This window comes from Perca fluviatilis, chromosome 18, assembly GCF_010015445.1.
Source record: "Perca fluviatilis chromosome 18, GENO_Pfluv_1.0, whole genome shotgun sequence".
NCBI lineage: Eukaryota > Metazoa > Chordata > Actinopteri > Perciformes > Percidae > Perca > Perca fluviatilis.
This window is the reverse complement of record NC_053129.1, coordinates 23,209,003-23,225,048: the sequence shown is the minus strand read 5'-3', so window position 1 is coordinate 23,225,048 and position 16,046 is coordinate 23,209,003. Positions and strand designations below refer to the sequence as shown.

The 16,046-nt window shown below is 39.3% G+C and overlaps 1 protein-coding gene across 1 annotated transcript in view; it reads right to left on the bottom strand.

Annotated features, from left to right (window-relative positions):
- ezrb (ezrin b) overlaps positions 1–16,046 on the bottom strand; it is a 38,339-nt gene that overhangs the window by 12,124 nt on the left and 10,169 nt on the right. The window contains exons 3-7 of the mRNA XM_039782344.1: positions 14,874–14,957; positions 6,218–6,313; positions 3,654–3,928; positions 2,623–2,706; positions 2,386–2,532 (exon numbers count right to left, since the gene is read on the bottom strand). Coding sequence (XP_039638278.1) covers positions 2,386–2,532; positions 2,623–2,706; positions 3,654–3,928; positions 6,218–6,313; positions 14,874–14,957 — 686 coding nt within the window. The remainder of the gene's footprint in view (positions 1–2,385; positions 2,533–2,622; positions 2,707–3,653; positions 3,929–6,217; positions 6,314–14,873; positions 14,958–16,046) is intronic.

Here is a 16,046-nt window from a genome sequence, read left to right as displayed (position 1 = left end):
AGAAGTTATCTCAGTGATTGAATATTTCTGTCAGAGTCTCGCGGTTTATGAAGTCATGCTTTATCAATGGATTCATGTTTGTAGAAAATATTGTTGTGGTAATGCGGTTTATAAAATCTTGCTGCCAGCTTGCAATGATTTAGTGGTTGGTGAAAATGTAGCTGGATTTCATTGGTTAGTCTCTGACCTTCTGTGGAATGTATAATGTGTAATGTCTGAGAATAAACCTGTTGGGAATATTAGTATTAGACACCAATGGCTTGTGGAACACCTATTTCAAAAAACACAAGTAATAAAAATGTATTTTTCTGGTTCACGTACTGTTTAAGTCTGGGTAGATTGAACTTTTTGAATTATAATTACAAAAAGTAAAACTAACAATTATTTCCAAAATCGATTAATATAATGATCATTTTCTCAATTAATCCATTAATTGGTTGGACTATGAAATAAGAATAGTGGAAAATGTCTGAAACAATGTCCTGAAACCCAAAGTGTGACAAAAATCCAAATCTAGTCAGCTAACAATCACACGAGACAAATAAAAGCTGCCAAACCTCACATTTGTGAAGCTGAAACCTATTTATGTTTGCCATTTTTGCTAGAAAGAAATGACAATTAATTGATAATCAAAATAGTTGCAGATGCCGATAGTTGCCAGTGTGTCAAAGAAACACAAATAGAACATGTTTGAGAATAAGTGAATCGGATTTCTGACTGGTTTTACTGGGTGCTTGAAAAGATCGTTGCTAAGACGAATCCTTGGATCAAGAGAACTTCTGAAACCCAGTCCTATAAAATGAGCAGTGCTCTGGTTAGCAGAAAAGGAGAGCCTAAGGAGTTAAACCAGCCCCAGACTGTGCCTCAGCGAAGCCTTAGCTGCACTGCTGCATTGTGGGCCAAATGCCCTCATTGGAGAGACAGTGTTCTAGGTTGGCCTCACATTCTTAAGTGCCGCACAGCTTGAAAAACCAGTCGGCGTAGCCATGGTAACAGCAGAGGGCACCGTGGAGGAGAGGCATTTCTTTGCTGATCCCAGGGCTCACATAAAGAGACTCACAAGGACACAAGGACCCGGCATTTTCTTAAACAATGTGCTTCTCGCTCTGGTTGGAGGTTTTGTACCACAGTTAAGAAACAATAAGGCTAAATGAGCGACTGAATGGACTTTAACACAATTGCAGTTACAGTAATTGAATCATTTAGACTCCTTGAGCTGACATAAGACAAAGACTTAACCGGTATAGTAATTAAAGGCCTGATGTGCTAAACTCTGTCATTACCCCGTCCCCAACTTTCTCTATTCAGACAAAGTAGACCACAGTGATTTCAATAGACGCTGGCATTAAAGCTCTCGCATAGTGCAACCAGTTCAATATGGGAAGAGCTACAATTTGGAAGTGAAGAACAAAACTTAGTCAGAGCAGAGTGCGACTGGAAAGACTTCCAGCACAGGGTCAGTGGCTGAAAGGCACCATGGATGAAGTGCTTGTTTAACACACTTCACTCCAGTAACCCCACAGACAAGGAACCAGCTACAGGAGATCTCACAAGTCATTTCACCAAATAGGAGGGTGATTACCTCCCAAACTGACCCATAAACAAAGTGACAATCACAACCAAAACCAGGCCAAACGAAGAATAATCGAAACAAACAAATACAAAAGAGCAATTTACTTTTTCCTATCATACTGTCTGTGGGTAAAAAGGAGAACTGTGTAGTGAATAACTACAGACATGGACCTGGACAAGTCTGAGGTTAGAGCCAGCACTAAGTCAGGGGGAAATAAAACTGGACTCCCAAGGCAAAAATGAACAAATAAGGTCTGCAAATGTATAGCAGGGATTTTATGTAAATCATCTTTAGTATAAATGCCAAACAAATGTGTACCGTGTGCTTCAGTCGGTTGATTTGTAATTCAGCAGGCCGTAGAGTAGTCATTGTACCTCTACATAAGTAGAGAACAAAGACATCATATTTATCCTATAGAGACTATGATGCACGCACAATTATATGCCGCAAAGCCATAAGATCTAAACAATACCATGTGATTTGTGTACAAAAACCTCAAGATAAAAATAGATAATTTCAGCAAAAATCTGCAAATGTGACTCCCAAAAAAAAGCTGATTTAATATAATAAAGAGACATAAAACCAAACTGCTGAGTTTGAGATACTCATCCCAAAGTCTGTATTCATTTTGCCTTCATTATTATTCCTGCCATACTGTCTGCAGAGAAACCGGAATAGTGATTAAGTACAGACATGGACCTGGCCCTGCCAGTTTAGTTCTGTCACAGGGCTGCAGCTAGTGTAGCAGCAGGCAAAAACAGACAGAACAGACACTAACAGCAGGCTGGACAGAAGAAAAAGACAGTGCTTACTTGTCATCCTTCTCATAAATGTTGAGTCCCAGGGCGTCCACTCCCAGCCACAGCTCTGTTCCCTTCTTGTTCTTGATGTCAAAGTAGTTGACTCCGTACATTTCCAGGTCCTGGGCAATCTTCAGGTACTCCAGCATAGCATCCTCCCTGCAAGAATGAACAGAGGACAACATTAAGTTATTATTTAAATGTATTCTTAATAACTCAATGAGTGAGATTAAATGAAAACACACTCACTTTAACATTCCACGGTGCTCCTCATGCCACACCTGAATCCTCTCCTCCCACTGCTCTCTGGATAACTTGTGTTGCTCCATGACTCTACAGAAAGAGAAAAGAAAGCAACAAAGATCAGCTACATTAAATAAAATATATATATATAAAAAAAAGATCAGCTACATCTCTACACAGAGACCACTAACAGGCAAGACAATCTGATATTTGATTTGATAAATAACATTGTGGGTTCCGTTGTCATGCAAGCTTTGCATTGCGCAAATCCGACTTTGTGTGTGTTTTTACTTGTCTGCAATAGGTTGGTACTGCTGACTTTGCTCTCACTGTGACTTGCTGTGCGCCAGATTGAGAGGAAAGGCATAATAGGGTGTGTGCTGCTGGCATTCCAGCAGTGCACTGCTACTTCAAGTCAAGATTGGTGCATTCTGTGCACCATCAGACACTCATATAAGCCTTGAAAAATAATCCACTTTTATCTGCCTTGGACTCAAGCTTGCAGCTAAACATTGCAGTTGTTTCATTGATATCTTCTACTGCCCCCCAGCAGGTATCCAGGCTGGTCAACGGCAATGGCATTGCAACAACCTCAGGATACATAGGAAAGACACAAATTCACATGACCTCCAAAAACACAATGACCTCCAGGCTGTCAATATGTCCAGACAGAGGAATTAAAAAGAGACATCATTATGTACTTGACAGCATATTTGAGCTCCTGTTTTTCACACATCAAAATCCTTGCATGTTCCTAACTTCTAGAGACAATGACAGGAGCCCCTACGATTTTACATGCTTGTCACCAGTCACCCACCAAAATCATTACCTGCTTCAACCATGAAAATACCACAAGAATGCAGCCACTGTCTTGGCCCACTGTTCACAGTGCACTTGACTCTGCTTTGTGGTCTGTGTCTTGACTAATGATGTATTAAAGCTTTGATCTTCCTCTTGTGTCAGGTATTACTTCGTAACATCTTGCCTTTTGATCTAGGTATTAATACAACAGAGCTTGATTCGCTGGCACATCTCACCTGTTTGGCAGTAGGCGTTCAGACAGCAGGTATCCAGGCTGGTGGACTTCTTTGTTGTAGTCTCCAAACTTGGCCTGAACAGAGTAGGAGGCAAGCAGCACGGCCGTCTCTGGTGGACAGTAAACCTCGTCGCTCAGGATGCCCTCCTTCACCTGCAGAAAGAAAAGCTTCTGGGTGATGTCCTGGATCAGCTCCTCAGACACATCCTCCGGGAAGAACTTGGCCCGAAACCTGAACTGCAGCGGGTTTTCCTTCTTCACGTCCTGGGACGACACCTGTAGACAAATTACACGACATACTGTTGTTAAAGGAACATACAGTATCAAAGAAATACAAAAAGCACAGAGTTTTTTTTGCTGGACTATTTGTTGGTCTTTAGCAGTGACTTTCCTGGAGGTTCTGCTGGTTGCTTGGCAGCAGCCAGGCTAGCTGTTTCCCCCTGTATCAACTCTTTATGCTAAGCTAACCAGCTGCTGGGTCCAGCATTTTATTTACCAAACAGACTTGACAGAGTCATCTTGTCATCTCACGCTTGGCAAGAAAACAAAAGTGTATTTTCGCACTTTTTGTAGAATTTCAACCATCTGGAAAAGCTGTACTAAATTGAGTATTATCAGTTGTACGGTATCTATCAAGAGAGCCAGGATTTGAGAGGATCAATTTGAGAGCCAGGATATGATCATCTGGGAATCATGATGGTTTATGATGGCTTTTCATTTTACTCTTATAAAACTCTTTCAAACCTGTAAACTTATTTGCTACAAAAGAATCAAATTCAGCAACACAAATAAATACTCCGTGTCAATATTTGATACATTAGGAAATGGCTTACAGTTCCACAGTTATATGGGTGCACTGCCCTTACCAACATGGGATCTAACATCCTTATTTAGTGGAAATACACTTTAATAACTCTCAACTACAGTACGTGTTTACACAATGTGCCTCTTCCTCTAATTTCAAAACAGGAACCAAATGGTTTTGATGGAGAGAATGGGGCTGCGAATATTCCAGTTTGAGCGAAGCATTGTGCTGATGAGCTGCAGCGCAGCGTCAGCACACAGTGTACAGTTTACTGCTGCTGACTGAGGCAAGCATATCCCTTTCTCTCTCAGTGACCCTTGCAAATGCAAAATGCAAATTTGCTTTCGCAGTTTCTCTAGACACATTAGCATGGTTTCCTACATTTGTTTCTTAATCTATTCACTATATTTTTTACATTATGTAGTTGATGCTGCACTATTAAGCACAAGAGCCAGTAGAGTCTAATGTATATTTGAGAGGGTACTCCACCGATTTAGCATGGCACTCCTTTCACAATGTCAAACTCACGATGGAAAGTAAAAAAAAATAAAGGATCAAAATTGATGTAGCAAAACCCAGAGATCTCGTCTTTTTTTATCATTACATGTGTCTTCTTTTTCAAAACCTGGTGCCTACATTATCCACGATGCAACTTGACTTCAGACAGTTTTGTCAGAGACTCAGGTGTGATAGCTACAAATGTAGCCTCAAGCTGCTAGCATCTAGCCACAGATATATATCTATGGCATCGAGCAAAGATGAGGTCCAGGCTGGTCTATTGAGCTCACTTTCTCCACTGACTCTAAACGTCTTCTTCAAACTTACAGTCTTCAGACCCAACAGACGCTGACTTGAGGGACATTACTTTAGTAATTATTTTAGTTTATCTGATTTCGTACAGCTCTCTCTGGAGCCACAAAAGGTTTTATACAATTTGTTTCACATAGTAGTAGTAGTTTCTAAGACCTATAAACGGACCTTGATGTGTAAAAGTACTTTTTCAAGAAATGATTAATGCAGAACTGGTCTAAAAGGCTGCTGGGGTTGGTAGATCATTTAGAAACTATAATACCAAAACAATCTTAAACATCTGGAATTCTATTTATTTGTAAGCATGACTTCATTCCTCTCGCTGATTTGCATAACATATTACACCAGTTTGATTATGAGCAGCTTTAGGAGTAACAGTTAGTAAAAGGTACAGTAACCTGTGTTTACTCAGGGACAACAGAGAAGAACCAAAGCAGTTCTGGTTCACAAAGAGTTCATTCTCTTGTCAAATAATCCACCTCCAGCTGATTACATGTGGTGCTCTGACCACCCGGCAGACAGAAACCGGCAAAAATGAGCTGCCATGTCGAAAGTGGAACCACACAACAGCATGTGAATATATACATACTGTATTACGGTGGCTACTGATTGACTAAAAAGCAAACACTGGAGCTCAGAGAAAGAATGCATCCTTTCTCTATTGTTTATATATTTGACTCCACAGGAAAAGGAAGAGACACAGGTAGCAGGTACCATGATATGGAACAAGCATGACAGTATAAATAGCCCTGTGTTGTCTAATTAACAGTATAACTTACAGTATTTACAATTATAATGATTCATGACTAAATTATGAAGTACTGATACACACTGGAAACACTTTTCCTCCAATCCCAAAGATCTATTAATCTTAATAATTTGAGCATTTAAAATATAGGAGGATTATTATGAGACAAAATCAAACAAAATTTTTTCAAGATGGATCTTACCTTTTTGTCCAGTTTTAGCCAAGTGTAGTAACCTTTGCCATCCATATACTGAAGTCCGAAGTACCATACCTCACGTAAGCCAATGGTTTTCACCACCTGCACAGAGAAAAGCAATAAGCAATCCATTAGTCGTTTGCTCTAAGACATGTAAAAAAGCTTTAAACGTCTTGTTTTATCTCAACAAAAGTCCAAAACCCTAAAGGTTATCAGTTTGATATATGACAAAGAGTATCAGCAAATCCTCACATTTGAGAAGCTGCAACCTGAGAAACTGAAATTCTTTTTCACAATTTCTGCTTGATAAATGACATGATTACACGATTATAGAAATGTTCCGATTAGGGCTGCACAATTAATCGAATTTTAATCACGATCACGATTTTGGCTTCCCACAATCAAATTTGCGTGATCGAGCGATATTTAAAATGCATCATTCCCTTCATAGAACAGTTTTTGCAAAGCCAATCTAGCGCTCCATAAACCACTGTCTGATCACATGTCTCCATGAGCCAATCAGAGCTGTTCCCTGCCTGCACCGCGCAGCTTAGTTTCTATATGTAGACAGTCACAGAGGACAGAGTAACGTGAGGAAAATTCCACAACAGGTAGCAGTCGTTCATCATAAGCCGGTCACAATGTTTACCAGTTTACCAGTAAACGCAACGTTTTGTCCCGGCTGTGTTGTTTTTCAGACAACAGCAGTGACCAGTGCTAGTTTGTGTCTTTTAGCTCATAGCTTTAGCAGCAGACTGTTGGACGTCCCGCTGTTGGAAACCTACAGTGAAATACAGACGCACTACACTGTTTAGCAGTCAGCATTTTAGCCGTGTTTAATCCAGTTACTACTGTGGCTAACGGTAGGCTAACGTTAGCTGCTGTGTAACGTGTTATTAGTGTTTACTAGCGTGACATTCAGTGATGTTTATGTTGCCTCTAACGTGGGTTTCGGAGCATCAGAGCGCAACGCAGACATGTAAGTGGCAGTGTAATGAGCCACAGAAATCCGCGTAGCCATTTCGTCCGGTAGATACCAGGCACCACATGCGCCGTTAACGTGAACAGAAAATTGCGTTGCCTGTATCTTTCACGGCAAACATGCATGTGTGGAAAGCGGTCGCACAACAGCTGAAATGGCATACTCCTTCACAGTATCCTTCAATAAAGGAGGAATGTAGCACAATATGGATGTATTAGTAGGAATGTAGCACAATATGGATGTAAAAGCAGTTATAATTATATAATTATGTGACAATAAAATTTGTTTTGGCTAAAATCAACAAATAATCGTGATAATTAATCGTGATCTCAATATTGATCAAAATAATCGTGATTATCATTTTGGCCATAATCGTGCAGCCCTAGTTCCGATACCATTTTTTTATTCCCGATACCTGAACTTCAGTATCAACCGATACTGAGTGCAGATCCCATACCAGTGCTTTACTATTATTTTTTTAACAATTGTTTACTTCTAACCCTGTATGGATGGGATATGATTGCTGTCATTGTTGTGTGGTCTGGCTCCAGTTAAACCTTTTGTGAAACATAAACTAATACAGTCATACATCTAGAGTTTCATAACTGAAAAGGTATCGGAGGCTTTTTGGTATTGGAACAACTCTGCTCTATTATCAAAATAGTTGCTAATTCTTTTTCGGTCAATCGACCTATAGTGTCAGCTCGAAAATACACACTGGAAAAAAGCCTTAGCGTCAGTTTTCCACATCACCAAGATACAAAAATAAATCAACATACTCCAGATAATATTATTTTCCAGGAACATCTTCATAGATTATAGGCAGGAACCTTGTAATGGGAAAACAGTTCTAATTTGTCATGGCAGACACATGTTAACGTGATACAATATCAACTAAGAAAGGAGATGCAGGTATTTCACCTAATTTGACCAGACTTAATACTGTCTTACTCTACTCTAAGAATTCACAACCGGCTTGTCCAGGAAAACGAACTATGAGATCATGATGTAACCGTAGTCGCCAACACAAAGAGATCACACCTCAATAATAAATGAGGTCCTTTTGCCAATAAACGTGAATGAATCACTGATGGTTTTCTTCCAGCAGAACAAGGAGTTGCGAAAAGGACTTTGAAGGCTTTACAGACACTGGCGAGGCCTCAAGAATCTAACCTTAAGGTGACATACTTAGGTAGGTTAATCTGGTGAACCACCCTCATAGTATTACACATTCCCAGGCCTGAGTATGGTCTTGGCTACGGTAGTGATACAAACAGTCAACTACTGTCAGGGCAAGTAAAAGTACACTCAAAAACACTGAATGTTTATTGTCTGAAGCAAACTGGCAAACCTTGTAGTACTGATCTTTTTTAAAGTAGTCTTCAAATTGGCACTAAGGCTGCAACTAACAAATTATTTCATTATCAATCAATAATCGGTCGATTATTTTCTTGATTCATCTATTAAACGTTTGGTCTATAAAATGTCAGAAAAAAGGGTGAGAAATGTTTTGTGTCATAATTGCTTGTTTGACCAAAAGCCCAGAATTCGATGCTATTCGGTTTCTATCGTGTAAGATGAAGAAAAGAAAAAGCTGGAACTTACATAGACAATCATCAAAACCAGTTGCAGATTAATTTTCTGTCAATCGCCATTTTGATTACACAATTCACCTCTAACTGGCACCTATACCAATAATGAGTCTGGAAAGCTACAGTATGTGAGACCGGAGGCTTTGATTGAAGATCAAAAGCTACATTCGACTAATCTAGTGAGCCAAGTGAAGTCAGCCAACATAATTACATATTAAAGCAATATCAGTGTGTTTCATTTTGGGTAATACCTAGTAATGGTAAGTTTTTACACTTTGCTAAATTAAGAGTGTTTTCTCTACTTGAAGTAAAACTTAGTTCACATCTCTGTCTGTTGCAATATGCCACAGCACACAAGAGCACGACGAGGGCTGGTCTCTTACAAAGTGGTCCTATTGTGTGACCAGTGAGGAGAAGTGATACTGTGTAACTGCATTACCAGCATCCTGTCTCTGACTCAAAGAACAAGCTGAGAAGGCTGGAGCGAGACGGGGGGAGTCTGCTGTTACTTATTGGCAAAACTTCAACGGCTAAAACTCCTCATTATTAACATCTAAAAGCAGATTATGAGCCGGTTTTAATTTCAATCGCACTGGAAATGCTTAAAAGAGAGTTTTTTAGATCAGCAACTTGAAGATTTTTTTTCCACCCATTTCTAACTGTGCAGCTGACGCATAAAGTGAAAAACAGTTATAGATCTGGAATAATCACTTGTGCTGCAGGAGGAGTTACCATTTTCCACTGTGCTTCGAGGAAAAACCTCAATGACCAGAGACTTTATGGCCTTCAGAGAGGCAGAGACATTTTCCAACAGCACTGTGTAGGTATTCATATTTTGTGTGTATGCTGTTAAGTGGGGCAATGTCTGTGCCGGGCCCTTTTTCAATGCATCACTGCCAAATTCCCCACCCAGTCACCAAGTGAGGTGTTAAGTTGCCTGTGTGAAGTTTGAATCAACACATTGGCACTTCGGCCAAGTTCCCCCCTTTTAATGGACAACACAAAATACAGGGCAGGCTGAACCTGTGGGAGTAAAAATGGATGGCTTTGATTCAGGGAGCTTTTTCAGATTGCATTTAGTGTAGCAACAACAACAACAACAACAACAACAACAACAACAAGCACTACAAGGGGGCCTGAAATGAGAGAGGCTGCATCTCACCTGCAATGAAACGCATAAGGCCTCAGAAAACAATCAGCCCTTTCATGCTGGTTTTGCTTCAGGGTCTACAGTGAGAGGAAGAGAAACTGAGTGGGCTATCTAACTGAACCTAAATGATTTTCTCAGGGGATGAGCTACTGTAGAGAGGCTTGGTACAACCTTTGCATTAACAAGGAGGTAATCATTTTTATCTTTAAAAATGTTGTACTTTACTTGATAAATAGATAAACTATATTATTGTATTATTATATATACTTATTATATAATATTATTAATATTATGTTTTATTATTATATAACTTTAATAACATGTCGTACATGTTATGAGCACCTGCTGGCAGCGGATACTGAAAATAATACAGTTCATTAGAGGGGGATTAAATCTGAATCTGGGGATTCAGATTCAGTAAACTGACATCGCAGCAGGTTGCTTTGGCAGGCTGCCTCAACTTTATTGGGTTGTTAGGTCGCTCCAATGTACGCTCCTAACAACTCAGATATATTCGTTCGAAGTCAGAGTCATGAAAACAGAACACTCCACTGCAAAACCTAGGGTTTCTACAGGGTTTACAAAGTTAAATTTAAGACTTTTGTTCCCCATTTTAACACCACGCAGAATGCAATTTAATATCTGTTTCACAGTGATACGGTATGGAAGTATGATGGTAAATCAGTAGGGACGATAAAGCCTATTATTTATTAGTATATCACATGTTTTCAGTACATAAACTCTTAATGATAAAAATAATTACATATACTTTACATTTCAAGTTGAACCGGACAAACAGCAGGAATGGATGAATGCATTAACTAATTGAAATATGATCATAATAATTAATTTAAGTTAATTAAAGTTGACTGTAGCTAGCAGTAGAGACAGTGTTTAATGGTGGTGGCTGAAAAAGGATTAAACGGCCTCCTGCACGCACAATTCAACAATCCTACTTTTAGTTCATTGGTCTAGAACGTCTCCTGACAGCCACTAACCACATACAAACATTTTTTCATGACTAACATTACTGTCTACAGCAAGCGAAAGAAAAAAATATTTAAGACTTTATAAATCAAATGCAAGACTTTTTAATACCTTCTAAGGCAAAACTATGGGCAGTTGCTTGCAAATTGTCTTTGCGATTGTATCCAGCCTTGGAAAAAATAAATCTATAGATATGTATAAAATCTAAGGGTCATACTCCTTTTGCAAGCTCTTAAGCAGAAGCACAAGTAAACTGGCAATGATTAAAAAACCAGGAACTCAGTGAAACATTGGCAGTCAGGTCAAAATACCTAAACCTTTTAACAAATTCTTAAGAACAGTGTCACCACCCACTTCAGACTCATTTTAGTTTGAAGGAACAAAAGTTGCAGTGCCACATAGAAATGGTAAGCATGACTTGAATCTGCAGTCTCGTCTCACAGCAATCTGAGAGTGAAAGTTTCTCTGCCTGGTTTATGGGAGCTTGGGCCCTGTGGTGAGAGAGAGGAATGCCACTGGGCTGCAACAGTTTTGCTCACTACATCCTCTGGGCTGAACACCGTGGAGTTCTCCAGCAACTGAGAATGAGAAGGGAGGGGTTCATCCAGTCTGGCCCCAAACAGGGATCAACACAAAGATGAACGAGTGTGTTTCGTGGTGGTGACGGGGCAGTGGGTACTGGCCCTAGAGGAAATGGGTCTATTGCTGTCAGACCACACATTAATTGTGACTGAACAGTAAAGGAAATGTTGCAAAGAGTTGAATATCTAAGAATAGTTCTGCTGCAATACTACAGCACAGAACTGTTCCCTCTTTTGACTTGGAACAGCTTTGCGGCAATTTTTGAATGCGGCTTTGATATGTGGGTTGGGTGCATAAGTGAACTAGTTTCATATTTTGCTCCTGGCAGTGGCACCTGTCAGCCAGATTATTCAGACTTGGATTCAGTTTAAGACATCGTTCAACTTTTTAAAATGCTCCTATGTTTTCATCTGTCTAACATCAACCCTCCTTCTGCGTTCCGAAACTGAAACTGAAAGCCTTTTGACACTGCATTATCACAGAAGAAAGCATCTTAAGATTGGGTCTGAACACAGCAAACAGACAGACTAACTAGTACATCTACTGTAAACCGTGACTGCTGTGATTTTTCTAATTGAGGCTCAAGTCAAAATGAAACAAGCAGCAGTGAACAGTCACATGGAAGTGGAACTGTGCAAGGGTGTGGAGGGGAGTGGCAGAAGTTTGTCTTTAAGAGCAGCATGACAGGGACTAAGGTTATGATCAGCGCAGACCACATGGGCCACACCAGGCCTTACACTCGCTCTGGAAATGAGCTCACTGCTGTCACTCAGCATTTCCACAGAACCTGTTAAACACTGTGTGAGTGTCCTTGTGCCTTTGCAGCTGATTAGTGCCAAAACATCCATTTGAAACTAAAAATCAGGCTGCTGACAGACTTTAGGGAAACGGCCACTAAATGTCAGCCAAATTAAACAGTAGACACTGGGAACGGCTGCTCAGACTTAAGACAAGGTGTGAAGCTTCATGGACAGTCTCCCATGCTCATATAGTAAATTGTAGCTTTGCACTAAAATAGAGCACTGAACTCTGACACTATCACAGGGAGTGAGTGATTATCTGTGGCACACCCCACTGAGCGCCATTCTAACAAGTGGGAAGGGGAATTCCCCAACACCTATAAATAGGGAGATGTCAAAGGCAAATATCTCAGCTATTCCTTCCTATAACAAAACCACACTGAGAGCTTTAGAGCAGAAGCCCCACTGTGTCATAAGTGCTGACTTGGTCAAAAGACATCTAAACATAAGCAATGATATCAATATCACACCAAACATCTGAATATTATATTATTATATGTTTTTATTTGTTTTTAAGGTATGTTGTATGTCACGTCTTTGTCTTGAATGGACCTTGAGTCTGGAATAAAAACGTTGATATTATAGGGTAACACTTTACTTGAAGGTATCTACATAAGACACATGACACTGAACTGAGACTGAACCCTAACCCTAACCATAACTTGTCATGACAAAAACCAAATGTTATAAACGTTTATGACTGTTTATAATGTTTATGACACATTCATGACAGTGTCATGTCACTCTTATGTAGATATCTTCAAGTAAAGTGTAACCTATTATAGTTGATGTGTATGGATATTATGCGTGACATGGTTGTATTCATTTGGTTTTTTTCAATAAAATGTTCTCGACATGAAGGTTGAATCCCTTGACATGCAGCCAGAAATACACACAGTCGCTACACTTGCTATTGAAAAACAAGTTATACAGGAAGTGGCTAAAACAATGCCTTTCCTCCCCTGGTGGTGTCATACAGCCTCGGAGGAGCTCGCACTAATGACATATCATCTACATTTGGATTTTAGGTACTGACATTTACAACAAAGGTTTACAACAAAAGGAAATGCAAGTGACCAGTAACAGGAGGGTAACACAAGGGTCACGAACAAAACACCATGCCACACACTACCACTTGTATTGGACAAACTAATAATCAATTTGAGGTCAAATGATACTGGCATTAATTTATAAAAAAAAAAAAAAAAAACGAGTGTTTTACAAAATTATTATTTTACTATAAAACCATTCTTTTTTTAAATAAATATTATATATTATTATATATATATATATATATATATATATATATATATATATATATATATATATATATATATATATATATATAAAATATATATAAAAATATATATAAGATATAATAAAATAATGTGAGTGACATATCCTAAAAGGGTGCCAGACACATAGGGATTCGTTTTTATGTTCCCATTAATGCCATTAATAATTAGTTTAATAAATGTTTCAAGCTATCTTTGTTCACTGATGTTAAGCTGCATTTTTTCATCACAGGAAACCATTCATAAGAATCCCTGAACCTCAGTGGGAAGACAGAGACCGATAAGGACGCTTGAAGCTAAAAGCTCCTGTACCCTCGTCTGTAGGAGATACCTTTTCTGACCTTGATGTAATGAATGGAAAGAGCTTTGGAGGGATTATAATGAGGGCAGACACTTTCTCCTTTCCTAACACCTAACGTCCTAACATCAATCCAGTTAATACGATTATGAAGGTTGTAGCAGTTTGGAAAAGACTTATAGAAGCAACGGTAGTAGAAATATGCAACAGCAGAGTATAGCTGGACTTGAAAACACAGATGTGAACACAATCAATTTAATTTAATTTGTAAAACACTTTTAAGAGATAAAAATACATCCAGCATTTTTGATTTCTTGCTGAGAAGATAGATACCACTCTGGTGTCTATGCATGAAGTATTAAGCTGGAGCCAGCAATTTGTTATCCTAGCTTAGCATAAAGACTGGAAAGGAGTAAACCAGCTAGCCTGTCTCTGGCCAAAGGTAACTAAAACCACTGACCAGCACATGTAAAGCTCACTGATTAACACGATACATCTCATTTATTGTATTATTTGTACAAAAAAAACATTGTCAAAATGACAATTTGCTGTTTTATAGAGAGTTACTGTATGTGCCGAACTATTTCTTGGCAGGGAAAAGAAACCACCTGGAGTCCTGCACGTAACTCCCGTACAACCACATTTTAAAGAAACTGATTACAGAAGAGATTACAGATCACAGAAACGAGACATGTTCATTAGTGAGCATGTGAGATGCTGGTAGGCAAATATATTTAACTCCGGACAGATGTTTCTCCTTATTTTCCTTTTTTGCATATGTATATCTTCTTTTATAAATACCACTAGACCGTGATTGGCTGATTCTAAAAAGAATACTTTATTCTATAAAAATGACTTCTTAATCATTTGTTTGCACATTGTTTTTGTTTCCAACACCTTTTTAAAGTGATATAAATAAATATTTACAGGTCAACGTTGATGCTAAAGGTCAATACAGAACTGATATGCACGATACCTGGTCAAACAGCTGCTTGCCAGTGGTGCTGGGCTGGATGGCAAACTCCAGCTCAGCGTCCATGGTGGTGACGCGAACATTGACCTGTGGAAAAACATGGGAAAACGTGAGATCAAAAGCTGACCCAGAGCAACAGAGAGGTTCTCATAAGGGCCTACACGTGGTAAAGCATGCCAGACTGCAGAACACTGCTTTGGTGTGTGTGTGTGTGTGTGTGTGTGTGTGTGTGTGTGTGTGTGTGTCTGTGTGTCTGTGTGTGTGTGTGTGTGTGTGTGTGTGTGTGTGTGTGTGTGTGTGTGTGTGTGTGTGTGTGTGTGGTAAGGGGGTGTATTTGCAGAGTAAACACATGGGGCTCTGTGTTTACTGTACATCTGCTTACTAAAATCCAGAAGGGCTGATTGAAGGGATATCTGCTGCAAAATCGGGAGGTGTTTTTGGTACAAATATTCAGTGATAGTTTTAACTTTTGAGTTAAATGAACATACGAATGTTGAGAAGTGCCACATCAAACGCTTACTCCAATTAAAAGTCATCAAGCTAAAAAGAGGCACCATGGATGTTATTCTGGATGGCTAGACTGAAGAGAGGAGGGCTAAAATAAGGCAGCTACTTCAGTCATTCACTCCTATTCACAGAAAAAAAAGGCATGTCTTTAGGTTCTCTGGTTAATGATTGATCGGAGTGGCCTGCGCATACAAAAAGAGGTGGTCCATCTAACTGAAACCTACTTTATGAGCAGAGAATGTCATGTCCACTTACGGGGATCCACCCCAGTGATTAATGTAGGATTTCAAAACCATTACAAATAGCATGACTTGTGCGTGGTACAGAATTTAAACAGACGTCAGCTGTGTCCCATAATGGAGGGAAACAATATTCTGTATTGTAAGCTTGATTAGTAAGCAGAAAACGGCACATAAAGGCCATGCAACAACGCACAAATATTTACAATAGCTGCTTTGAGGTAATGCACATACTGACTCTCTTCTCTGTGTGTATAATATCAAATGTCTGGTATTTGCGGGGGTTATGAAAAGACCCTCAAAGTATTGACTGAACTTATTAATGCTCAGTGAAAACAGCACAAAGAGGCTAGTGGACACACAGTGTAGAGAGAGAAAGACCGCTAACAGAGTCCTCCAGTGACATCTTTCATCTCCAGGCCATTGTGAG